The 27,318-nt window shown below is 38.8% G+C and overlaps 1 protein-coding gene and 1 long non-coding RNA gene across 9 annotated transcripts in view; one reads left to right on the forward strand and one right to left on the reverse strand.

Moving 5' to 3' along the window:
- Positions 1–5,203, forward strand: part of LOC107052866 — a 153,707-nt gene extending 148,504 nt beyond the window's left edge. Inside the window, exon 13 of the long non-coding RNA XR_005858770.2 lies at positions 722–5,203. This is a non-coding gene — a long non-coding RNA (uncharacterized LOC107052866). The remainder of the gene's footprint in view (positions 1–721) is intronic.
- PLCB1 (phospholipase C beta 1) overlaps positions 1–27,318 on the reverse strand; it is a 425,847-nt gene that overhangs the window by 110,066 nt on the left and 288,463 nt on the right. For 6 of the 8 annotated variants that reach the window (XM_046939523.1, XM_040698205.2, XM_046939524.1 and 3 more), the window contains 2 exons: positions 8,213–8,359; positions 813–970 (listed from right to left, as the gene is read on the reverse strand). In XM_046939523.1, coding sequence (XP_046795479.1) covers positions 813–970; positions 8,213–8,359 — 305 coding nt within the window. Of the gene's footprint in view, positions 1–812; positions 971–8,212; positions 8,360–11,267; positions 11,431–12,185; positions 12,226–27,318 lie in introns of those variants that run through there. The other 2 variants (XM_040698208.1, XM_040698209.1) reach the window with 2 other exon arrangements.

Here is a 27,318-nt window from a genome sequence, read left to right on the forward strand (position 1 = left end):
GTGAAATCTGGTGTTTTGTCTGCGTAGTAGTACTGTTATTTTTTTTCCTCAAGGAAGGCAATATAAGACAAAAGAAAAAACAACAGCAACTCATGCTTCAGACGTGGGAGACATGCTTCAAATTTATAATTTGTAGAAAAACCACATCTATCACCTGCAATACAACCAAATTCAGAAATGGACATTTTTTCCACGCCTTCTTGCACACCAGTAAGTCTAGAAATACATTTCCATAGTGAGTTAGTGTCTCAGATGAACAAGAATTATTTCCTCACTCTTCAAAAAAGGTATCTTGAGGTACCATTACAACCTGTGCTGATTACCAATATTAATACCATAGCAAAATACCTCTATCTCATTCCTCTAACACTTCAGATCAGAAACATCTCTGACAATAGCAACAAGGTAGCAATTTAATGTTATTGCTAGGGTAGAGCTTCTACCTTTTATTACAGAAAAGGGAAATGGAAGATGAAATTCAGAAATACAGATGATAAGCTCAAGGCTTGAATGGCATTAATATCCCCTCACGTTCTCCAAAGCTACTAATTTTTCTCCTCTTGCACTTCAGATCTGATCCCCAGTATCAGGCAAGTGTGTAACCACCAAGAATCTCTTCCTCTGCAAGGTTCACCTCTTCCAATGATTTCACACATACTCCACAATCTCCTCTTAAAACACCTTTTTATTTGCAAATTTTTCCTCCCTTCTACCTTTGCAGCAATATTCTAGCAAGGAACTTCTCACGTGTTCCACGTGAAAGAAACTTCCCTAGCTGAAACCAGCCACCCCAGCACGCTGTACTGCTGTACCTTGAAAGATATTTCAGTTGTCATAGTGAAGCCGTGCGTAATGACCGGCTCTTCTTCAGCTGTTCGCCCTTTCCAGCAGTCCAGCTCCACACAGCGGCAGCCTGACAGAAGCACTTGCCGATACATCTCCACCGAAGAGTTCCCGGCCAGCTGTCCAGCTGAGACAACATAACAAGGACATGAAAAAAGAGAGTCATTTTAGGCCTCGGGAATAAATACAAATAATCTAATGATAATTAGAGTTAACAGCATCTTTTACCCTTGGCTGACAGGAATAACACTCAAAGGCGTACAAAATACATAATGATTTAATGGAAATGATTTGGGCAGAGTCAATGTCATGGTTCGCATTCTGCCATAAGTTAAACCGTTGTGAGTGAGTAGAAATAACTTTATCAAAGCCAATTCATAAACTTCTGTTAGAATCAACGTGAACTAACTTGTATCAGTTGTAAGGATTTTGTTACCCTATAACAAACAATGTGAAATTCGGAGACAACTCAGGACAGCAGGTTTTCAAATATTACGCAGATAAAATCAACCTCCTGCACAGTATCATATCATAATGATATCATTACTAGGTCTCAAATCTGTATTTTAACACTAACCACTGCATTGAGTTGGTCAGTAAAATTTCCTGATGTGATACTATACTGTGTAGGAAGAAGTTGAATTACACTACCCATTTCCAACAATGACATAATATAAATCTCAAAATAAACAAGGAAAACTTAGTTCTTCCCAAATGCAGGAAGTATTAAATGCTAAACAAACAAGTCCAGTTGCTGTGCTCAGGGTAGGATCTACAGCCACTGTGTTCTCTGCTGTTTCAACAGGCTGGGCTCCAGTTGGATGGATACAAATTTCTTTAAGCACAGAGAGAAAGATAACGGAATTCCAGCCTAGTGCTTGCTTTCCATGTTAAGAAAATGGATGCAGCTTCCTTCTTTCTAGCAGATGCGTCAAGTAGGTTTTCATGGATCCTTTGGAGGGAATTTACTTGCATTCTAAGGAGGCAATGAGTTCATTTATGCTAAAGATTCTTCATGGATAGGAGTTACACAAAAAGTTTTATCCAGACAGGCATATAACACAGTACAGATGAATCCTGGTTTTATTGTCTCTTTGGCTCTATGTTTAGATTTTATGCTGAAAACTATGTTTCAGTTTGCTTCACCAAAACAGCACTGTCTGTTTACTCTCTGTTTTTACATCCCACTATAAAGAGTAACAGAAAATCTCTTATTGCTGGCAAGTTCTTGTTTACTGTGTGTGTCTGATGCATGAACTGAAACAATCAAAAACACTCAAAACATATTAACACCACTTCTATCGAAACCCCTAACCCTGCTGGAACCACCAGGAAATACATGTTAATAACATAATTTGGCTAGTGTTGGAAGGTTCTGAAAATCTAAACGGAGTCAGAAAAGTGATGATGTGTCTCTTTTTCCCTTCACTTTTTTGTGTGCTACCCCTTTGATTATAGCAGGTTATCTTTACTCACACAATAACCGTCTTGGTGCTATCTCAGTATCTGTGGTAACCAGCGGCTCTTTGTCTTTACAGGGTACAAACAAGCAGTAGCACAGATCAGGGTACAACAGCACACATTTCTGTGTATTCATACCTAAGGAACTGACATAAAATGGGTCCTCTGAGCTCTGCTGCCTGAAAAAGCGCATTCACTTAGAAAACTTGTTTTCATGTTCGCTTCCCTTGGTCTCAAAACATTTTGATTTGCATTTTGATTAACAAATTATTTTATGATTAACAAGCTACTATATCTGCTGAGAGATGACCGGTCATTATTGCTAAGTGTTTTGGAATACAAGATCCATAACCTTCAAAAGTGCTTAAGTAAATCATGATATGCATCATTTGCCATCTAACACTTTTCCATGCTGCCTTGTTAATAAGGCTCAACCCTTTTGGAAGGATTCCTGCTAAGGGCAAGAGGATGTTTAACCTCCAAAACATTCAATCTTAAGACTCCCAGTCCGAGCACAAAATGATAGCAAGGGTTTCAATACTCTCAGTAGCTTATTTTTCCAAATTTAGACTATTAGAGATGCTTGCTCAATTTTTTTAACCAATATTATTTATAAACTTCTGTCATGTCATCTGCATCTATTCTGAAGTGTGCTAACACAGACTCTAAGGGGAATAGCTGCAGAATGATATTTTTAATATCCTGAGTACAGATCAAATTTGTAATACTGGAAATTGAAAACATTATGTATCCCCTTCTATAATTCATACAGAATCTGCAATAGCACCACAATATTTTTACCACCTCATTTCTCAAGTAGAAACAGATTTTGACAAAAATCAGCTTTTCTAATAACATGCGGCCAAATCATAACTGACACGAAAAAGGACGCTAAGGCTAATGAGCCTGTACTCATGTGAGCAAGCTGAGAACATGACCCACGTTTTCCCACACACACCAGTTCCACATTTCCATAGCTTGAAGTGAGTTGTTTCTCAGCAAACGCATCTTTGTTGGGTTTATTCACTGCTGTTTTTCTAAGTGCAAAACATTAGCAATGCATGAACTTAAAATTTAATTATGATCTTAAGATATTTATCTTCCCTAAAGTTAGTCCTAGGTGTTTTCTCCCAGCATAAAATTTTTCTCCCAGCATAAAAAAGCAGCTGCATACTCCCTTTGCCCTACATAAACGTGATGCTAGATCTCATCTTTTCAGGGAAGTCCTGGAAAAGCAACCTCTGCTCTTGATCTACATTGCAGCTTTCAATATGCAAATTCAGACCCCCGTACTACTGGGAGGCTGACTTTTGACTCTAGCAGTAACAGAAGGTGCTGTTTTTCAGGTTTTCTAGACACAGTGCATCTGTCTGAATTTATGCTCCTCTCAAGCTATTTCACCACACGCAGGATTGCTGAATTACATCCCATGCATGGCAATTCTGCTACTGTTAGTCTAAACAATGCCCTTGCCCTGCACTTGTTAATTTTCATGCTTTACACTAGACCAAGGTAGAATACGTGGCTAGCTTGGTCCAGCCAGCAGCAGGAATACACTTGTTGTGTGTACCAATTCAGGTCCAGCTGAGCAGGAGATGCAACTCTTGCATACGCCAGGGCTGGGGCTAGTTAGCCTCCGAGTCTGCATTTGTGCTTAGCTGTCAGTAGTGCTTGGGCAGCTGCACTGCTGCAGTCAGGCTATGTGACAGAACAGGCACTGGTTGTATGGGCTCCTGGCAGTGGGACCTACTAGACCTTGAATCCTTGCAGCCCTCCTGCACACCCAGCTGAGTTCTCTCCAACTGCACAGGGGGCGTGAGACCCATGGGGACCTACTAAAAGAGATTTTCCCATGCTCTTCTCCACACAGTTTTATCCTCCTTAAAGAGGGGGAAAACAACAGTTCTCTTATTTCACTATATCCTGCCACTGGTTGGCCTTAAAACACACAGAAAAAGAGACAAAAAGAGAGACGATAGAAGGCACAGAAGATCTTGAAAAGTCACAGAGCAGTAGTGAATGAAATACTACTGACAGGTAACAAAACACTTCAATGATCTTGATTTTTCTTCTTCAGAATCCAACATCAGATCTCATCAAACAATTATTTACTTTTTTAGTCCTGATGTTGACCTCTGTTGCTACCGGAAGCAAGCTTTCTCTATGAATTTTGGTGCCAACTGCTGATCTGGACTGTAATGATTAGTTTTGCATTAAGGATACCATCTATTCAATTTTTTCTCTCCTTTTCACATGGCTTCCACTCACTTCAAAAACTAGAAACCCTCTTACTTGGAATATGGCTTCAGAATGAGGGGCTGAACTGGCATGGGTGAACCTGGTTAAGGGGAACATGTACTCCATAGGACAATAAAAAGGTAAACTGAGATTTAACAGCACAAGTACAAGCATTCGGCTGTCAAAAGACAAACAAACATACAAAAATTTTTACACAGCAGGATGTCCAAGGAACTTTTAATCAGAGGTCAGCCTGAGTAATCACTTTCTCACAAAAGCCAGTTGCCTAAGAGGAAGATGCAAGAGAGTCTCACACAGATAGGAATCACCAGCTTACAGAAGCTGCCCAAGATCTGCAGTGTTTGCTGAAAGTTGTATATATCTGTACATTGACAGTTCATTTAATCTTAATCCTTGCTAATCTGACTCCAGATGGTGGCACATCATATGCAAAAACATCAGTTTGTCCATTTAAGGTATAAAAACAATCTTCCTTATGGATAATGTCTAAATATTCAAAACTTAAGTAGCTTTTCCTGCCCTATCTTTGAACTAGGTATAGATCACCAGGATCCACCCCTCCTCCTGACCTGAACTCCTTTGCAGCCCACCCTGTCTCTCAGGAGAGGCAAAGTCCTCCGCACAGGTGTGCAGGAATTTATTTTCAGAGCAGGGCACCGAACTGGGGCCTCAGCAAACTCCTAAGACCTTCTACAAATATCGTCTTTCTACAGCGAGGCAACAAGAGCTTACTCCCCATTGACTTCTTTTTTTAGTTGCTAATGTTAACTGCTAAGCTAATTTCATGGCCGAAGTAAATACTGTAACCGTGGAAGCTGCTACCACAGAATAGGCCACAGCAAGTAGACAGAGGTCTGTAGCTTCCTTCCTTTGAGACAAAGTTGTCATGTTCAAATCAACTTCATCTCTAAAACTCAGCCCTTTTCCTCAGTGTTGCACAAGCTTTCACGATATCCTGAAGGAGAATAAAGAAACAACACCCTGAGTTCTCCTACGCTGTAGTTCACCAGGAAGGACTTGGTGGGGCCGGCAGACACCAGAGCCCTTGGTCTTCTCAGCTGATCACCTGAGCTCAGCACAGCTTGAGGGGCACGAAGCAGCCAGCCAAAAACTGCTCTTGCTCTTAGAACAAGCTCATGCTCAGATTGAGTACTGCCCATTATTTCTTCCTTTCCATATGCTCCTGCCATCTTGGACACCGTAGAGAAACTGTTTCGGAGACTTTGAAAGTGAAGGCAGCTTCACAGAAGGGTTGACTGCACATAATAGACAGCAGTTGTGACTGAGGAATCACTAAGAAAAGAAAAGCTGGAGGATGCTACAGGAGCAACCATAGAATCAATAAAGGAGAAGAGAACATGTTTCTCAAAAGACCTTGTATAGAAACATCTGAAAGTACCGGACTGTAAGCAGGGAAGCAGATGTCTAGTGGTTGGAGACCCTGCACATAGCAGAGGGTTGAAACTAGATGATCATTATGGTCCTTTTCAACCCAGGCCATTCTATGATTCTATGCTGAGGGTGAAAGGGATAGTCTTGTGCTGGCTACGTGCTCTGAAGTGACAGCTCCACAACCTACTGCTGCTATTTTTCTTCAAAGACAAAACATATGTTATAGGCTTGTGATTTTCATACTTAGCATGTCGCATATACGACAACAAGTTGCATAGCCAAGGTGTGCAATGTTAGCAATTATATATAATCATAATTTCTCTTAGACTTTGGGTGCTGCTGAGAGAAATGTTGAAATGTCACTCCCCACTGTGACAACCTGAGACAAAGCTGGTGAGAAAACAGGAAAAAAAAAGTAGTTGCACTTTAAGAGTTCAAAGGAGTAAATAAATAATAATAATAAAAAAAAAAGTGTGATACCAGTAAGAGACAGGGAAAAAAGTTTTCAGAATATATCCTTTAATCTAGCCTAGCTTCATTGTAAATCACTTCTTTATCAATGAGTTTTTACCTTAAAAATTACATTTCCCTAAGAAAAAAAAAGGCACTAACACTTCTAAATAAATAATCAGGACTTGATGTACTGCCAAGGGTTTCTACTAAAGGCTAGGAAAATGATCTCAGTAATTAAAAATAAATTCAGAGTGTGCACATGTTTCTTTTTATATTATAATATTGTTTCTTTGTGCATTCTTCTTCAGGGTTTAAAAAACCAACAAAGGGAAAAATAATTGGTAGAGCATTAAGCATAGTAATAATAAAGTAAGGCTGGATGGAATGGTTTTCTTATTTTTCTAATAATTATTACACGACCAGTTGCTATTTCACAGCTCCAGCAAGGGCAGAGATGTTACTGGAGCTTTGCTTCCAACACCATAAGTACTTCAGCCAGCCCTTTGAAATCTTGGGATAAAGAATAGTTTCTGATCATTAATTTCAAAGATTTCAGCTGAATTAAGACCTTCTTCGAAGACTGAAAATGTAATGTGTATTGTTGTATCTGGTCTAGCCTCAATGCAAAATCTAAGGCTGGTGGTTTTTGTAATACATGGATAAAAATTGCATCGTAAATCTCACTGTGAGCCAGCTGCCACACACTTACTGAACATAATGAGCCCAATAAAAGGCAAGGGTATGCGTTCCATGCTTCTAAATGTGAAAATACACACTTCTAAGTGGAATTTGAAGAAGACTCAAACTTAGCTTGCTCTATCCCCTGGGTTTATTATGAGTTACTTCCCTCAGTTTACTAAGTCAAGAATTTTATGCTAATTTAAGTCCAAGGATCACACTTCCTAATGGAATTTCTGCAATTTGCTGGACATGCAGGTGAAGAAATCTGCAGTTGCCATTTTGAGACAACTTGAAGACTTCCACATAAAAACCAAATGGATTTGTTTCAGGGTTCTATTTCATAGAATTTTATGATTCTAAGGTGAACTTTCTGCTCTCTAAAATAACTATGTTAGGTCATCCATGTTGCAGTTAAAAAATTAGAAAGGATTGGACTAATAAGAAGTTTCCATCCTCAATTCTTTGTTCTTTGGCTTCTGCACTTATAGACCTTTAGAACATGACTACTCTGATCAGCTCTGATATCTGTAGTATGGTACTGGCTATCAGTGGTACTGATGGTACCTAAAAATCTCAGCTCAGACATTAGCTATGTAGTCAATGACAAGATTTCCAATCCTTGCAGATATGAACTGACTGTGAGAAAGCTACATGTCATGCTTGGACCTCTCCAATCTCTGAATCAAAGCAAATTTCACTGAACTCACAAGACTGTGAGATTTAATGTTTAGGGCTAATTTACTAGCTACAGAGACGTCTCCCATTGATCTTGCATACCTGCTTGGCTATTCCTTGCAGCCACAGAAAGCACACTACCTCTCCTTCTTAAATAACAACCTGATCTTGGAATCCTATCTAAGTAGAAGGAAACTTTCCAGGAACCTCATTAGCCTTCATCAGACATTGTCTAAACAACACAACTTCTGCTCACCTGTTAATGAAGATATATTTGATGTATGATTTGAAGCAGCTAGAAAAACAAATTACAAGTGTTACCCTTGCTTCCTTGAAGACGAAGCACTGCATCACTTACCAGTGTTGCTTTTAGTATTCTTTTTGGTAACAAGACAAATATACTATGAATTATTGTAAGAGAAGAAATCAGATCTCTCAAACACTGTACCTGTGAGGTAGGTGTTGTGTGAGGAATTGATGAAATAGTGTGACAGTGGTTGAGACATATCTTCATTTAAATCCAGTTTCTCAGGTGGAACAACGCCATTTTCTTCTCCACTCAGATATCGCATAAATCCATCCACTGATATCTGTCCTGAGAGAAACAGATAAAGGGAAAGCACCCATTACTTTCAAGTATAGATTTTATGACATACAGATATCATGGTCAAAATACACTTACATGATGATACAACAGATTGGTCTTTATCTAGTGATTAATTTATATTTTTTTTCTTAGAATGATCTAATTTTCAGCTGTATCAGTTAGATACAATACACACCCCTTTACCTGTACCAAAGAAAAATCCTTTCATAATCAGTAACAATCAGTAACAATCAAATGCACAGGAAAATTAGAGTTACAAACTGCTACATGAACAGAGAAAATAAACCACGGTGTATGAGGGAAGAAGGTATTCTGGAAAGCAAAGAAATCATCGCTGATGGAAGAAACCAAGAAATGAGCAAAGAGAATCACTCAAAGAAACAGGTTAACTTCAATCACTTTTGAATATGACTCAGTGTGATGTACGATGGCTACTAAACTGCAAAACAAAGTAAACTAACTAAATGAACTACTTCTCAAGTGGGAGCTAATCTTTGTTCCTTAAATATTCTACTATTGTAGGGTTAGTGCTGATTTGTATATTTAGAATAAAAAAAATCCAGTAATCTATAATTAACGTTAAACTGAACCAATCTGAGATATTTTTCTTCACCTGATGTTTCTGTAATTTTGCTTGGATTTCACATGCAGATTTACTTAGTTTTAGCTTCAGTTAATTCAGTTACTTCCTACAGTAAAACAGAACTTCTGTAGCTGCCTCAAGATTCTCTAAAGATACATGACTGATAACTTCCAACAGTGACAATTTCTTACCTGTTGCCTCTACCCCCAAGCAGTACAGCACAGTATCTCTACTCAAAAAAATCTTTAGTCAACTGTCTGTGGCACTGAAAATGGAACAGCTTGGTTCTACTCCTAGCACAGTTACGTTACTCTCTCCTTCAGTGTCAACTCTCTTTTATCGGTAGAACAGATAAACTTAGAAACATTTTTTTAATGTATGAAAAGCAATGTGTAATCTGGAGTCATTTTTGTAAAGCTTGTAATCACATGATGCAAATATAGTACATAAAGCTTTTACTTAGAATCTGTATTGTACCCTGGGATTTGGTTCTTGATCAGAGAGGAAAAGATGCAACATTCTTAAGTTCAAATTAAGTTCATTTTCATAACAACCCAAGATGGTAGCATTAAAATGAACCTATTCAAATGACAAGAAATGCAGTGATAATACACAGCAATGCAACTACTATTCATTTTTATGACAACAATTGTAAGATGGTTGGAAAGAAAAAACATCAACTCCACCCACTATTTTAAGACTGTAATCTGAGTGTTGTCTTGCCAGTCTCCACAGCTGCTTTGTTACAGAGTAATTAATCATCCACAGACAGAGGTCTATATACATTAATTTTTTACAAGAAAAAATATAAGATGGAGAAAATCAGAAAAAAAATCCTTCCAGTGAGGTTTTTAATGGAACAAACATTTATGAATAACCAATCTGCTGCATGAGTCTACCAGAGAGACATTATCAGTGTAAATAGTATCGACTGCCATCACGGAGTTAGCTCAAATTAAAATCCATTTAACAGAAACACTGCACTAAGTTCATAGGGATTTAAATATTGTGTAGTGTATTTTCACACCAAGCAAGCAACATCCTACAGGAAAAAAATGGGTAAGATGTGAATGGGATAGCTGCTACATTACAGTGATTTGCAACTTCTGATGTTTTAAACAGCTCAAAAGAGTCAACTTCAGTATCTCTATGTTGTTTTGAATATACTCCTTTTTGTCAAAGCAAGATGCTTAAAGCTGCTCTGTCATTCCTTTTCCAGGCTAAAATGAAACACAGTGGTTTTTACACATATTATTCCTCCAAAAAACCCAACCCAGCGGCATCATAATCACACACTGTCAAGAAAGAGAAGCTACTTTTCACTGTACAGAAGCTCATGTTAGCTCCCATAGATGGTATTCAAACATCTCAAAGTGATCTGCCTTTAATACTCAAGAGTATACCTGAACAACTCATGTACTTGCAGTCCCTGTTTTACAAATAGAGAACTGAAGCTAAAGGTAAATTAGTGGACAATATACCAAGGTAAACTTGTGGATTAAGCGAGGACTGCAAAATCTCTTTGAGTCTGTTTGGGTGCCTGTGGAATAAAAGGAAGCAAGGCTGAGGGCCTGCGTTTCCATTAGTATTAACATAAAGCACAGCAAATACTATTCACAAGTATAATTACACACTTTTTGAGCTGCACAGTTCTCTGAGCTTCTGGCAGCAGAATGTTATTTCCCACATCATAATTAAGCAGTATGCATTTCATAAAGTGATCCAATTTGCAAGTTCAATCAAAGCTGATATTGCACCAGTGAGAGGTTGACTGTGGAACAGAGATGGCAGATGTCAAAGAGACTTTGTATCTCGGATATTAAAGAGTAGATTGTTTGTAACCACTGTCAATGATATTCTGAAGCCAACTACAGCAAAGATGATCCTCAGTGGAAAGTAATCAGAAACGAAATGGCCTCAATTTATTGGTATGAATTGTTCTTTGTTTTTGTAAGCATATTACAAATTTACCTCAGACATTACCAAGAAAAAATAATTTGTGATCTTTTCTTCCAATTACACCTGTCACCCTTTATCTTCAGATGCATATTATGAAGATTTCATGGTATGATTAGATATAAAAAGTAAGTAAAGACACACAATAGGAAAAGGCACATGGAAAAGAAATACTCATTTTTCTATTTTTCTTATTTTCACCACACATGTAAGTTGCTTTACAGTCATCTAAACTCCAGGCCTTCAAAGCAACTTTTAAATATTTGGTGTGCTTTATATATTTAAAATAGTGGAGTTAAAAGGCTTGCCATTTTTCATTCAATGATGCCTTTTTAAATTTGGTCTGATGTCACTTACCAGAACAGGGGCAGATCACTAGTGCTGATGTACTACTGTCAATTTCAGCAGACACTGGAACTGAGCACACCCTCAAGTTCACTGAAGACACCAAACTGGGAGGTGTGGTTGCTATGACAGAAGGAAAGGATGCCATCCCAAGGGACATGGACAAGTCGGAGAAGTGGGCCCACACGTTCTTAACAAGGTTCAATGAGGTTAATTCTGTAATTTATCTGATTAATTAGAATTTTGCTATAGGGTCACTCAGTAACGCTTCATTAAAATATTCAGAAAGCACAAACTTAGAAATTACTCCTTTATCCTGGGGTGTTTGATTTATACATTCAGCACTTTTTCTCCCAGTGCCACTGGATCTCCTTCTGCTAAACATATTATTGTTCTAAGGAAAAAAATCACACACAAACAACCATCTATTTGTCGTGTGCATAACCCTGGTACTGTACACATCACAAAGTTTCCCTTCATCACCACATGCTCAGTTCAGATTCCTTAGTCTTGGACGGCTGCCAGCTGCCCACCAGGCCTCTCCCTCATTCCCCTTCTCAAAAAGACATCCAAGAGGAGTGAAAATAAGATGAAAAAGCTTGGGAGTGAAAACAAATGTAGTGGATACCTCACCAATTACTGATGGGGATAAAAACGATTCACCTTGTGGGAGACTAACAGTATTTTCAGCAATTAAAACTAGAGTAGGATAGTTAGAAGCAAAGACAAAAAGTAAAACTCCTTTCCCCCACCCTCTTTTCCCAGGCTTGGCTTCATTCCCAAATCCTCTCTCACTCCCTCAAGTGGCAAAGGGAACTGGAAATGGAGATGGCTCCAGACTGATGGGGTCTCTCGGGGGCTGCCAGGCAGTGCCTGCCCCAAGGCCTACAGCACCCCACCCTCAGGGGCTCCTTTTTGCACTTTTCTCACCACAGTCTTTGCAGATGTATAGCATTTTGCCCTGTTTTAAAACCTCCTTTCCCAGAGGCGCTGCAGGCATTACTGGGAGGCTAGGCCCCGCTTGTGGTCATTGGAACATTCCAGAAGCAGCCAGAATCAGCAGGAGCCTGCAGGGGGCAGCCCCAGCTCCCCTCACAGGGGACCCCATGGCCAGGCTCCACCCCTTCCAGTCACTCAGCCTAATTGCCTTCACCTGTGCTTGCAGGTGTGACTGGGTCCTTTCCCCAGGTGCTCTATCAGTGGTTCAGGCCACGACTCAGCAGTTTCCATACATATCTCAACATTCATCTATAAATTACGTCAACTCTTACGTAACTATAGAAATGAATCTGAACGATAACTTACCTCTCTTCACGTTTATGAGTTTTAATGCCTTCCAACACCTCTTCCCCAAATGAGATGGAAGCTGCTGAAAGAACAGGACCTTGACTCCTACTCTGTATGGGTCCTGGTTTACTCCTGCTCTGCTTTTCTGCGTTTGTGGATTTTACTGCTGCTTGCAGTTCAATTGCACGTGCCACAACATCCTTCATCTACAGTCCCCTTCTCCCCTTCACTTTTAATGTTTAGAAGCTGAACTTCATCTGCCATTCTCTTGACATGAAGTTTGTCAGTGATTGACCTGCCAGCTGTCTTCAAACCCCATTCTCCATCACAGAAAAGGAGTGGAAGTCCATACAGGGGACTTAAGGAATGCCCCTGTGCTCAGTGTTTCACCTGCCACAAAGCGTGAGGCAGCCTGTGAGCAAGACGTTCCACAGCATACCTTGAACAGCTTCAGACAACATGCTTGGCTGTGAAATCAATGCAGAGAAAAGTCAGCAGATTCACAGCCAAGTGAAGTCAACTAAACTTAAGATTTTTTTCAGGAAAATTTGGTAGGAAAGAGAAGTGATTTCCTAGTGAAGGATAATATATTTAACAGGGCTGCTGACAGACACTATTGAATTTCTCAGGCTGTGATCAGCTTCATTAAGTGAAACATATGAAGTGTTTGTGCAGCAGCCTGATCTTTTTCTGGATCTCTGGCTCCATCTGATTGCTTCAAAACGGTGACAAGGGAGAAAAGACAAGACTATAAACATAGTGGAAAGCTCTGAGTATTCCACAAGACTTTATTAACAGCTACAACTACATGGTTGCATACTTTCTAGATCTTTTACACTGGATCAAAGATGTAAATGCTCATGGATAGCAGTTTAAAGAAAAAAACACTTTAAAATGCAGCTGTTACTTTGCCCATAAGAAACAAGGCTTCTCTGGGGTCAACATCTGTCAGCTGTAGAAGACAAGAGAGTTCATTTCTGCCATCTCAAATACAATTTTTTGGAAGCTGTCTTCAGGCAGAGGGCATACTTCTCTTGACGGACATACTGAAAATGCACAGAATCTATAGGGGTAATGAAGTCAACCCACCAATTTCTTCTATTCTATGGTTAATGTTAAAAATATTGAAGAACTAATCCAAGTGCTTTATTCTGCAGCTTATGAGACCTGGAATCTTCCCATTCCTGGGAGATGCTGCCTGTAAATTTGTCAGGAAACAGGAGTTCTAGCCTGCCAATTAAACTGCTTGATAGGCTATGCCATACTTTGTGAACATGCTTCTCAAAGACTTCTCTATCTGAAGACTTACTGTGTTGTTGTAAGGTTCTTTATGATCCTCTTTCACTAGAACTAGAGAACCTCAAATCAGGGGCCTGTGGAAGTTCTTTTGCAGGGGTAGGACATTTTACAGTTTCCCATGCCATCTTAGACATTGATAACATTTGCATGTAAAACTGTTCTCTTGCAGTCTCCAGGACTGCCAGAAACACCAACTGCTTTTGTCACAACAATCTTTGTTTTATTGAGGCAGGTAATTTGAAAATTTCCTGCTTTTCCAGCCTCTCCAGTGTGCCAGCATGGCCAGCATACTGTTCTGGATGTGAAAATGCCTGTGGATCCTTGGGAGCTTGCCAGCTCAGCAGCTAGAAAATGTAAACAAAGCCCGGCTCACTCAACACCTGCAGCACCCTCCCAGGCATAAGATAAAGGGATGTGAGGTTCAAAGCAGGGTTGAGATTCTAGAAGAAGCTTTTTCACTGGGTCAGTGCCTTCTGCAGAAGCATAAGATAAAACCCCAGCAGTGAAAAAGTCTATCTGGAGGAAATGTAAAAGTAAAGCTAATCCTGAAAACTTCTCAACCTAACTGTTTGATTTAAACTTTGTCTTGTCCCCCATATTTCAGCAGGTAAGCTGTACACACAGCTACCCGATTACTGCTTGATTTTCCCCTGACCTGCAGCATGCTCAGGTCTGTCCCCAGGAGCCTTTCATTCCTTTGGGTAAAGTTTTGTGACAGAGCAGAGACACAACAGAGAGGAGAAAATACAACATATTTTCTTACTCTTGTTTGCACTTCAGTCACACAATTTTAAAATCAGCCTTTCTTTGTCCCTTTACAACTGTGGATGTTTTTGTATGACAATTAAAATGACAATTAAAATGGATGTTTTTGTATGACAAATTTTGTACGACAATTAAAAAACAAAAATGCCCCTTTCCTTGTAAGGGGTCAGCAGGCTTGGCTTCATGGATTTTTAACATTTTTTTTTCATATATCTGCAAATTTAATAGAGCCTTCCATTTGTTTATGCCTATGCTGTTCTTCACTCGGTTATAATGAAATTGGAAGGTTCAGTTCTGCCAAAAGATTTTCTTGAAGTAAAGTAGAAAACAAATAAACAAAAAGGGGGGGAAAAAGCAGTTAACTGACACTTCTTATGTCCTACTGAGCAACACAGAACAACTGTGGCATTTTGTCTAATGGAGAAATCAAGTCTATTTCAATGCAATCTGCAAAATTAATTACATTCATGGTAAACACATACAACTGAGCAAGTCCTTTCAACTCAAAGATCAAAATCCACCAAGTACAAAAGGTATTTTATAATCTTGTGAGAGATCTGCACAACATGTTCGATTGGGAATTATATTACACAAACTAGCTCTACATTTTACAGCTCATTAGATATGAAAATTCTCGTGCACAGTATAGAGAAGGATGCCTATGTCCTTGATGCACCTCTTCCCACTGGCCACGCTTCAGTTACTATACGCCTCCTAGGTTTGTGTGCAAGCAGAGAAGTTCACAAGAATGAACTCACATAAAATTCACAGTGTGGGACACAATGTGCCATAGTCACTCTGATAACACTTGAAGTATTTGTGCTTTTGGAAGTGATGTTGAAACCCACTCAGCTTTAAAAACACACGTTGTAATATTGCTATGGCGTAACTGGAGCTTTGTAAAGAGCTTTGTAAACTAGGGCTGAACAGGAGTGCATTGTCTAAGTAACACCCTCTTAACTGCAAAGTCATTACAACAAGAGAATAAGGTACAAGGTCAGCCAAGACAGAAAATACCTGAACCCTACAATTTTATTACTGCACCCCAGGAAAGTCAATGCTGCTCTACTTCACAAATATCACTTGGAACAGAAAAGATTTTCAGTTCTCTGATTCAGATTTGCAGATACTCCCAAACATCTACATACCAACCATCATTTAAACACAACAAGCAGAGGAAGACAGTATCTCCTCCATGTTAGCAATTTTCTCAGCGATCAGCAAGGCAAAATATTCACAGTACTAGTCAAACAGTTTTATCAAATAATAAGTAAGGGGAGGAAGAGCAATACATTTTAATTGCTGTATGTGAATATTAGTGAAGCATTTAATAGAGTTTCTAAATTCAAATTATTCCTAATTGGAAAAAAACAATCTGCAAAAAGAACAGACAGAAGTAAACCGGGGTCAGATTAGAAGATCACAGTTTCTTTGAATCTGAAAGCTGAACTGCTTGAAAGAAGTTCAGAGTCTGCCACACTGATTGGCAGTAGGTTTAGCTTCATAGTCTTATAATCTGAAAAAGTAGAATTACTAACAAAATGTTTAAAGAACAGACAGTTCTGTGGGAGCTGATATCCAAACAAGATGATAAAGCTGTAACAAAGCAGGTAATTGGGAAAGAAAACAAACCAGAACATGCAAAATGGTAGTTAATAATTCTAAAAAACAGCAATTCAAAATGCAGAGCTGAATATGCCTAGAAATCCATCATCCCGAAAAGCAGAGAAGATAGAGAGTACAGAAATACATTTATTTGCAGCAGCATCAGAAATAAGAGTTGGGAAGAAAAAAAAAAGTGACTGAGAGGTAAACATGCACAGCATCAAATATATCAACATATATATCCATAAAGATGCTTAGCCTACAGACCTAGGCATTCCTACAGGTTCAATGAACATAATGCTTAGTCAGAAACCAAAACAAGCTTTCTTTGGCAACATGTTTTTGGGGAAAAAAAGAACCAAACACCCAGCAACAGAAAACCCAGGAAGAAAGGAAGAGAGCAAGACTCATTGCTCTGCCTTTCAATGGGGATACTCTGGTAGGACGCAGGGGAAGTGGAATATAAATAGAAAATGGCATCTCATATACAATACCCAAAATAAATGTTTACTGAATGAAAAGCAGTCAGAGAGAGAAAATGCTGTCTGGTAAACATGTTGTGCTTAAGTAGTGTACATAAAAAAGTTTGCTCAGTATCAGTGAATCCATGTAGAAATATCACATGTCCAAAGACAGTGAGATCTAGAATATTTTGCAGAGTAAGGATCATCAAGCAAGTAAAGCAGAACTGAATGTTTGAATCAGAAATGTTTGTCATTCAAATAAAGTTATCACACATATTTAATCATCTGTACAAATGCACACAGAAAACTAACACTGGATGCAAACTGTTATTTTTTGCAATAAAATGTTTGTAAATGGAAATCAGGTTTTTGGAGTGAGTTTTAGAGGAGCTCAAGATAGTTAGTTTGCTTTAGAGAGGAAATCATAGAATCATAGAATGGCCTGGGTTGAAAAGGACCACGATCATCTCATTTCAACCCCCCTGCTATATGCAGGGTTGCCAACCACCAGACCAGGCAGCCCAGAGTCACATCCAGCCTGGCCTTGAATGCCTCCAGGGATGGGGCATCCACAGCCTCCTTGGGCAACCTGTTCCAGTGCGTCACCACCCTCTGTGTGAAAAACTTCCTCCTAATATCCAACTTAAACCTCCCCTGTCTCAGTTTAAAACCATTCCCCTTTGTCCTATCACTATCCACCCTCGTAAAGAGCCATTCTCCCTCCTGTTTATAAGCTCCCTTCAAGTATTGGAAGGCCACAATGAGGTCTCCCTGGAGCCTTCTCTTCTTCAAGCTAAAGTATTTCCTAAAAGTTAAATATTTCCTATAGGCTTTCAGGTAAACCATCCCAAATAGCAAACCCCAAATTTTTATAATAAAGAGTTTCTTTTCAATCAGAATCAAAACTTTGGAAGCATTCCAAGGATGCAGATATCTCCACAGGGAAAGGAAGATGGAGTTTCATGTGAAAAAAAGAGAAGTTCCCAAATTTCACTTGTGTCTGCTGGTATGAACCATCAATTTTAATAAATCTTAAAGTGATCTTGCAATATTAAGCACGCTACTTCTATTTTATCTTATTAGAAGTGACAGGTGGTTTCTAGCTCACTTCCAATACCCACAGAAGAAGACTTCTAAGGCACGGGGACTACAGTCTATGAAATGTACGTATTTGTCACGAGTAGAGCTAGAAAGCAGTAACACACATATAAGCAGGGGAGAGATTTTGACCACTCTTTCAAGATCTTAATAACATTTTTTCTTCCTCAATATTTAAATGTAGGAAACACTTATTTTAATGGATATTGATTCTCTAAACTTTCATAGCAGCTTTAAAAACCTCTGCTGTATAAAAGCACGGCCACACTGGTAAGCAGAGGTGATGTGTCACGAAGTACAGTTGTTGGAAATTGCCATACTGTAAAGCAGTGTTTTATTACTAGAAAACTGTGTATATACATATATATAATTTGATAGCTAACAAGCTCTCAAATGTCTAACAACCTGATTCAAGCACTTTTGTATCACAGTTCTTTCATTATACACATTTAACCAGATCCCCATATATATAGCATCAGTTTCTCCTTGGTTCTCATCTCCTTTGAGTGTTCTGTGGACATTCTTACCTGTTACTTACCTTACTGATACACTTAACCACAGACTCCAGTTATGTATGTAACTTCTAAACAATCAAACTCCCAAGACTGTGTTTACAAAGCTGTAAAATGCTTTAGTCTTTGCTTTACTCCATGCTCAGCTTAGCTACATTGTTGTATAGTCAGTCACAAATACCTCTTTCTTTAAACTATAATAATTTCTGAAATATTAGCTCACATGCATGTATAACTATCTGAAGATCTCCTAATTTTAAGGAATGTGGGAAAATCCACTGCGGTACAGATAAGCAAACATGCTCTCCTAAGTATCAAGACTGAAACGATGATCAACATACCTCTGTCTCTCTAAGTTGGAAATTCTACATCTGAATCTATGTAGCAAACCACATGGACCTGCAGTTTGTTCCTTGGCAAGCATTTCCTTTTCTGCTTGTTTCCTTTTTTGTTTCTTGTACAAATTCAATTTTGCCTCAGAGTCTTGGCCTTATCTGAGGAGTCTTTACATCAGTTACTGTCTTCTAGGTTCTTCCAAGAGGGGAACCTTGGCTATTATCAATCAGAGTGAGTCTATATCTACATTATTTCAGCTGTCACTGCAGGACTATATGCAGAGCAATGCAGGAATGCAAAAGATGCTCCCAACATCAGGGAACTGTCCTCAAGACTTGCTCACTCACCATGACTGTTATTTACATATGACTATACCTGCTGCTTGGAACTCCTGTTGAGATCTCCAGCAAGATCCATGAGAAGGAAGTGCTTAGGGACCCAGCAGGTGGTCTGGTCTCATTCGTTACATGAGGACAAATTAAGTCAAGGCAGAACACAGTGAGATACATCGCAGAATCCCAGCAGAAATCTTAAGCTTGGCTGTTTCTGAGCGGTTTGAGCCTCAAACTGCAATCATCTAAAATAATGACTGTGGACAGGAAGTCTATGGGGTTACAGGGTTTTATGGATAGAAGTCCGTTCTCTTTCTGCTTTTGACATTTCAGCCCAGATGCAGTAAGAAATAATTTCTGACCGTGTATGTTTTACTTGCTCTGAGAAAGTAGATAGTTAAGATCCAATTAAGCCTCTAAAAACACTACAAAAACACTTTCATACTAGTTCTAGCAGTGCAATACACACATTACAACATGGCAGATTTCTTTGATAGTCAGGGAACTGGATGAATAAAAAAATTAAATCAGATAAAAGTAAATCAGATAAAAACACCATTAATCCAGAAGTTACTACAGTTATTCCTCACAATCTGAATGAAGGCAACTACTGGAACACGTCACTGCCTTCCCAGACCTCTGGAAAATATGATCTGCAGAGTGCCTCGTAGTGATCCTGAGAGATGTAATAACTTTAAACGGTGGCTTACTTCCAATTGCTAAGTTGCGTTAAAAGACATCTAAATCTACAGATCTTTTTTCTCTTAAGTGATACTTCTCTACATAAGCTATTGCTGCACTTGCCAAAAAGGCTGTTCTGCAGCATAATGGGAAGAGAGAAGAGTGTGAGCATTCTATAGGTGTGAAAATATGCTCGGAAAAGCCTTCATTACAGTTACTATTTTTAGTTCCAGAAACTCCTCCAATTGTAGAAGAGATTTAATATCAAAAAGAACTGGGAAAGAACAAAGGCATGGTTGTACAAAGCCAGTTCACGTAATCTACAAAAAAAATAAAGGACTTCAGCTCCTTAGAAAAGAATTCTTTGTCTGTTCCTTAAACTTAGTCCTGCAGTTGCAGGCATTGCATTAATTGCTATATACCATCCTTTTCATGAACAAACTGAGCTCTTGTGTTTGTTTTTGATGTTGTTGTTATTGTTGTTTTTCTGTTCTCATTACTACCTCTGGTAATAGTATTCTCATTAATACCTCTGTGCCAGAACCATGTTAGGAAACTTCTGCTAATTTCCAGCTTAAATTTATTCAAGGCCTTGATACCTCTGTGTTCTTATGCCAACACTGTCTTAGCTTACCACTTCTTTCTGCCTCCCCAGTGTTATCCTGATGCATTTATGGGCAACAGCCATATTCCAGCTAAAGAATATTGTTACAGGAGATGATTACATCTGAGGTTACAAGGGAAACTTCCTCATATGGTTGTTAAATTATAGTAGCACACACTCCAACTATGTTAACAGCCTTGCTCTGACAGCTACCAAACATACAGAAGAACTCAGGGATCATTGTTAGCTTCTCAAGGAAAATACTGTCAATTTATCCAAGTCAACAAAAGGATGAGGCAAAAAAACAAAAATGGCACATGAAAGGGAATGGGCAAATGTCATTGAACTCATTTGTGACAGAGCCAAGAAAATTGTTCTTTTCTGCCATCAGTTCTACATTTCACCAACTGGATCACAGCAGTTCATATTCCATTTGTCCTCATGGGCCCTTTGCAGCTGCAAAGCACTGTCTTAGTAGCCATCACAATGAAGAAGCAAGACCAAAAATGTTTATTCAAAGTTTATCTATGCTTGTTTCCTCCAGCACTCAAGTCTATGCTGTTTTATTTTTTCAGAAGTAAACTTTATCTGATATTCATCTTCAAATAATAAATACTTAATGCTAAGACTGAATACCTCTCTGTGCACAGCAACAAGTGAAAAAAAAAATTGCTGTTTAACTTTCAGAGTGAAATTTCTATTTATAGGCTCTGATAGTCTGAGGCTGAGTCAAACACAATGCAGACAGGCAGCAGCAGCAGCAGAAAAATGTTTTCCAGACCTCCTGAAAAGCAGTACTGATGTAAGATTCTCTTTTCCTATCCCTGTGCAAAAGCTTCAGATGAAGGGAATGATGCAGCCCCACGTACACTCCAAGACCTACTCTTATGTTGGCTTCATGGTCTTGCTACTCCAAGCTCTTTCAATGATTTTCAGTCTTAGGATGTAGGGTACTGCCTGTAGGCTTCATCCTGGGGCCCATTCCCTGCACATGAGCCAGAAGTTACTATGGTCAGCTCACATACTGACACAGGTGTGCTCTAACTGCTGAACATACATTATCATGACTAATTTATGCTCTGCAGCTCTGATGATACGAATTCCACAATATGTCTGTCCAACTGACATTTGTCACAGTTTCACTGACATCAGTGCAGCTATTCCTGGTACCAGATATCAGTCCCAAAATGCATTTCTACAAAGCTTATTTTTCTTTCCAAGTATCCACAGCACGTACAGAAGATTAGGAGACGTTCCCTCCCTGGAATCCTAAACATATATTTTTTATGAATGCTATCATTAATTCTAGGGCAATAGCAAAAAATAACTCTATGCATAAGCAGTTACATCTCAGATCCACCGCAGGTCCTACACTTTTAAAATGCAATTGAAGAAGAAAAGGTAAAAACTTTAGCACTTTTTAGTAAGCCAAATACTGCTGTGTTATTGTTCACTGTTGCAAAATCCATTATTACTAGTTTGCATCACTGTTTAATTTCACATAACAAAGTTGCTACGGTCAAGGTAGGAAGATAAAGCACTTTATCTGTAAAGTGGATGCAGGAAGGGGGTTACAGGATATCATAATTGAGGATTTAACATTCTAAGAGATATTTTCATTTGAGAAGCAATCTTCCAAATAATTGCAAGATCTGACTTTTACAATTTCATGAATAATTCAACAAACAAACAAAACAAACAAACAAACAACTAAAAACGAAGCACAATACATAGGATAGGAACATATTTTACAGGCTTATTTTGATAAGTATAATTTCCATGAACTTATTTTTGGCGATACATCATTCACACCAACATTTACTGCATATATGTATATATATTATGTATATTATTTAAAAATAATGTTAAAAAGCTTTCTAGCAAGCTGCGTAATGGCACTTGTAGTGGATAACATGGGACGGGCTACGACTTTTGTGTGGTGACAACAAAATAGGCTACGACTTTGTGTGGCTTACACTTTCGAAACAGCAGTAATTTGTGATTGGGATCTATTGTTTTGTTGCCATTTAAAAATGAGAAACAGTGCTGAGTGCAATCCTCTTGGAAATTGGAATGCTGGAAAGCACAATAAATCCCAAAGTTAATGGGCTTTTTGATAAATATTCTTAATATCCAGTGTTGCAGTGAGAAGGCGGAAGGCTTTGGAACACTTTCTACAAATGTTTCAGTGCCAGAAAGCTCCACCATTTGACAGAATGGTTTATACATCAGAATTTATGCTTTAAATATTATGAAGGATGTCTTAGAAGTGCAGCCACAATTGCACAGTACTTGTTTTTGACATTACAATCTGTTGCCTAGGGAATGACCCCCTTCTGCCACTAAAAGAACTCCAATGTGTAATTATTCTTAAGCAGTTAAAGCAGTTACTAAAAGGTGAATTTAATGTAGTGGGACCAAAATGCTTAAAATGTATTGATGTTTAAGGAAGGAAAAACACATTTGTCCTGAAGTGAATACTGCCTGTTTTTAAGGCAGAAAAACACATGTAGTAAATGCTGCATAAAATTAAATGCACCTTAATCTAATGTTAATTGCTTAATTTACTTCATTATCTAAGAAAAAAAAACAAAACAGTACAACTGTCAATAAATGTGCACTAGAAAAACAGAATTAATACTGAAATTCAAAGGGAGTCACAAAACCAGCTGCCCTAGAATGTTTCTAAATACATGCCTAAATAAAATGGACATGCAAGATTTATGAATAGGTGCAGTATGGAAAATCTGGAGATCCACTGCTAAAGGTCTTTTCTTCTGCAGATCTAAAGGTCTGGCACTTTAAAATAAAGCATTTTAAAATAAATTCTATCTTAAGATAGAATTTAAACAAACGCATATTTAAGACAAACCATCTACTTATCTCAAAAATGCCCCTAATAAGTACAAACCAGTGCAGAGATCCATTGGTCAGGAAAATCTCCAAAGCCTCTTCAGACTATTTTTAAAGCTTATACTACAGTCAAGACAATCTCTCCCAATAAAAACTCTCTAAAATAACAGCTATTAATAACCTACTTTTTTTCTTGCTCCCACCAAGTAGGATAGTTGGTAGCATATCTTATTGCTATGGAATGATTTCAGCTTTTTCATTACTCCATTCACTAGCAATTATTTCTCTTGTATTCATCACTGGGGATATAGCTCTTAGTCTTGTATGCTTAGAGTTTAGAATCAAGGGCCATCAGTCTGAAGAACTTGGACACTACAAGCAGAGGCACCTGAAATTCAACATCAATGTCCCTTCTCCTACCCATAATGTAGAAAGATCCTGAAAAAATTTACTTCTGTACAAGCCTTCTTGAAAGTAAAAGCAAATAAGGAAACTCCCTACCAACAACTTGGCAGCTGATTTATTAATACCCATCCCTTTATCAGCACGGTAACTTGAAAAGGAAACCATCCTAGTAGTTATGCCATCTACCCAATGAAAATGCTTCGTAACCTGAAAATGCCAAATTACAAAATGCTACTTAACCAAGCCTAACAGCCACACAGCATGTTTTTGCTGACAGCAAGAGACTGCTCAGCAGTACCAGAAACTTCTTTCTGCCTCCACCTGATAAGGAAACATGCTATACATAGTACAATAATCTCCTTCACTATACGGCACAAAACATTAATCACAACAGCTTGCTGCAACCACAGTAAAATACCACTTTTTATGCTTAACATATGTAGATGTCAAGCCCATGTATCTGCTGATGTTTCAAAAACTCGATCACATTCCATATACAATATTAGAAATATATTAGTGGCATGCAGAAACACAAGCAGCCTTTTTAGTCAAAACTGTGCAACCTAAGGCCCTTATCCAGTAAGCTCATACATAGGTATTTGATTTTACCAGGTACCTAAGAAGCCATGTTGCAGAAGTTTAAAATATAAAATATGCTCTTGCTTACCAATTTCAAAATACTTCAAAATGTAGCTGCAACATGTACAGAAAAAGAGCTATAACAGTGATTAGAAAATGGAGAATTATTAGATGCCAAGTGTTTCACGCTCGTTTGTTGTGAAAGTTGAGATTCAGTATGGCCACTCATTAGGAATGCATTTAACTTGCTATGGGAGAAGAAGCATTAAGTTAAAAGAGGACAGAGGTATACAGTTGATGTGCTTAGATCATGAATACAGTTAGATGGGAAATTAGGAGAAGATATAATTATCAGATGAGAGTAGGCCTAGTACTACTGTCCAAACAAAGCAGGAGAAACCATGAAGTGGACTGTTGCAAGAAGGGGCTTCGTTCACATTTGGGAAGGCCCCCTCAGGTGGCTCTTGAGTAGGAATTCAACAAGATTCTCGAGCAGTTTGACACTAGTCATTTGACTCTTCCATGGGGAAGATGTAAGGAGATAAAAATAGTTTCTGATTGGCTTTTTCTCCTTTGCCTCAATGCACTGGAAATTGGCAACAGCCTGGACAGGGAGTGGAGCCACGGGCCCACAAAGGCTCCTGCCTGGCATGCTTTGCTCACATGTTTAGGCTTTCAGCAATCACCTCATTGAGGGGAAGACCACGATGTTTTTCTTACACAGAATGGCAGATGGCACCAGGACTTCTGCACCCCTCTGAAGGATTGCCTCCGATGTGAGATTACAATGATGTGATCATGTAACAAAGTCTTCACTAAGGTCTGTGCACCACACTCTTGGAAGTCACCCTGGTACCTGTGTTGATGGTTGTGCCCAGAAATTTCACTCCAATAAAGCTGGCACATGGGTAATTATAGGAATTAAGATTCAATAAGGAATTAATATGATGTTCAAGGAAATGGAGCATAAGAGATTTTGTATAACTATCCCTTCTTCCCACACCACCCATAAACTTAAGCATATGCTGAAGGGATTTATTTCACTGAGGCCAAAATGTTCTGCATATTGAAAACATGAAATTTTACTCCCACAGCATAAATGCTTTCAGCAAATACTTTAAACCCTTGAGAACTGAAACTGTTCATTTCATGTTTGCAACCTGATGTGTATGATACTGCACACAGGACAAAAAAAAGAGACAATATATAGCAACACATACTTTGTATATCTCTGTAAAAGGCTATTAGAAATGTAGGTCTTGTGGCCCTAAATACCTGAAAAGCAAGGACACTTGTCACTACACTTGTTTAAGCCTTTTGTAAAAGGTATTTTCTCCGGTGGTGACACAAAAACTATACAAAGTGAGAGCTCAACAAATGAACTTGGCCTACTGCATGAAGATGCTGAACATTAATTCCTTTATTTCAGTGGGAGGTCTGAACACAGGATTGGTTGTTTAAATAAATAAATGTAGAAATACTACAGAAATTAATACGAAAGTGGTCAGACCTTCACCACTTACATGTATGTTACTATCTAAGTTCCTGATGTTCTAATATAGAGTTAATCTGAAATGAGATAAGGAACAGAGTTGGTCAGAAAGGCAGCTTACGCAGGCAAAACAGTATACCTGTCTGCAGGCACGGGCACACAAACACATATGCTGAGCAAGTGTGAAAGTGCAAACTCTAGAACAAACTGAAGAAAAAGGATTTAACTGGAGTGAAGGCTAGCAATTTATATCACCCAATGTTTGCAAACAAGCCTTTACAGTCTCTACCACCATAAAGTATTTTAAATCACTCATTACTCACAAGACATGGTTTAAATTACAGCTATTTTCCTCTGTTCTGGACCTTATCTGTGATTTATTTTTATGGAGTTGTTTTTCATTGCCAGGAAAGAACAAATACATATACTGCAATGTCAGATATTCTGGCCTGCTTCTTGAACCCAAACTCTGCAAAACATGCTATTCCCTGCTCCAAAAGTCCTATTATTTAATTGGTCTGGTACAACATGATGAAGTCATCCTCAGGCCACCCGTAACTTGGTTCCCCATGCTGCTGCTTATCATGTAATTCTGTCACACCATTACTCCTGCTTGAGTGCCTTGCTGCATCTTTCCCATGCAGTTCTTTGCTTCTTGGTATACCACATTTGTCCGGAGGAGCTAGTTAGTTGGGACCTCTTAAAATCATAGAATGGCATGGGTAGGAAGGGAACTAAAAGACCATCCAGTTCCAACCTCCCTGCAGTGGGCACTGCCACCAGATCAGGCTGCCCAGGGCCCCATCCAACCAGGCCTTGAATGCCTCCAGGGAAGGGGCATCCAGAACTTCTATGGGCCAGTGTCAGTGCCTCACCAGCCTCTGAGTATTTCCTCCTAATATCTAACTTAGATCTCCTCTTTTTAAATTTATAGCCACACTTAAAATCTGTCCTTCCAAATGCAAGATAAGAATGTGGTGCAAAGCAAAGACTCTGTAGAAGTCCAGATAGATGACATCAGTTGCCCTTCCTTTGTCCACCAGTGCCGTCACTCTATCACAGAAGGCCACCAGATTTGTCAGGAACAATCTGCCCTTGGTAAAGCAGTGAATTATGTGGAAATTACCCTAAGTTCCTTTCTGTTCATAGAGCTGCTGGGTTTTGCTTTATGAGAGAACTACACTGGATGAAGGTTTCTGCTGTCTTCTTACAAATTCTGGCTGCTTATTCCAGTACCCTAATGTTTCTACCCGCTCTAGTTATTTTAACTGATAGTACTGGGGCCATTCCAAACATCTTGCTTCCGCCCCTACCTCTTCACTCACTTTGGCCCCAGCAAATAAGGGCACTTACGTAATATAGTACAAAATACAGTACAATATCTGAGCAGCAGAGGTGGGAAGTTCAGGCCAACAAGGTCGTGGGTGTGTAGTATTGGGCCACACCTGACTGTACTTCGAGTATCTTCAAGTCAACAGAAAATAACATCTCTCCTCAATGGCCCAAATTAGTATAGTTTTAATGGTAGGGAATGCATCTCTGAAGTGTATCGCTTCGGTCTTCAATATCTACAATTCAGCCTTTGAACAGGCCTTCATGACAGCAGAAAGCTTAAGTAACAATTCTTTTCACAAAACATCATATTAAAAGGTTTTAACATTATTTTCAATATTTACTGTTATATTTTGGTGACATTTTACAGGCATGCAGCATTTGTTGGCAATTATTCCACACACCAAGTGTAGGATTGA

Source organism: Gallus gallus, chromosome 3 (genome assembly GCF_016699485.2).
Source record: "Gallus gallus isolate bGalGal1 chromosome 3, bGalGal1.mat.broiler.GRCg7b, whole genome shotgun sequence".
Lineage (NCBI taxonomy): Eukaryota > Metazoa > Chordata > Aves > Galliformes > Phasianidae > Gallus > Gallus gallus.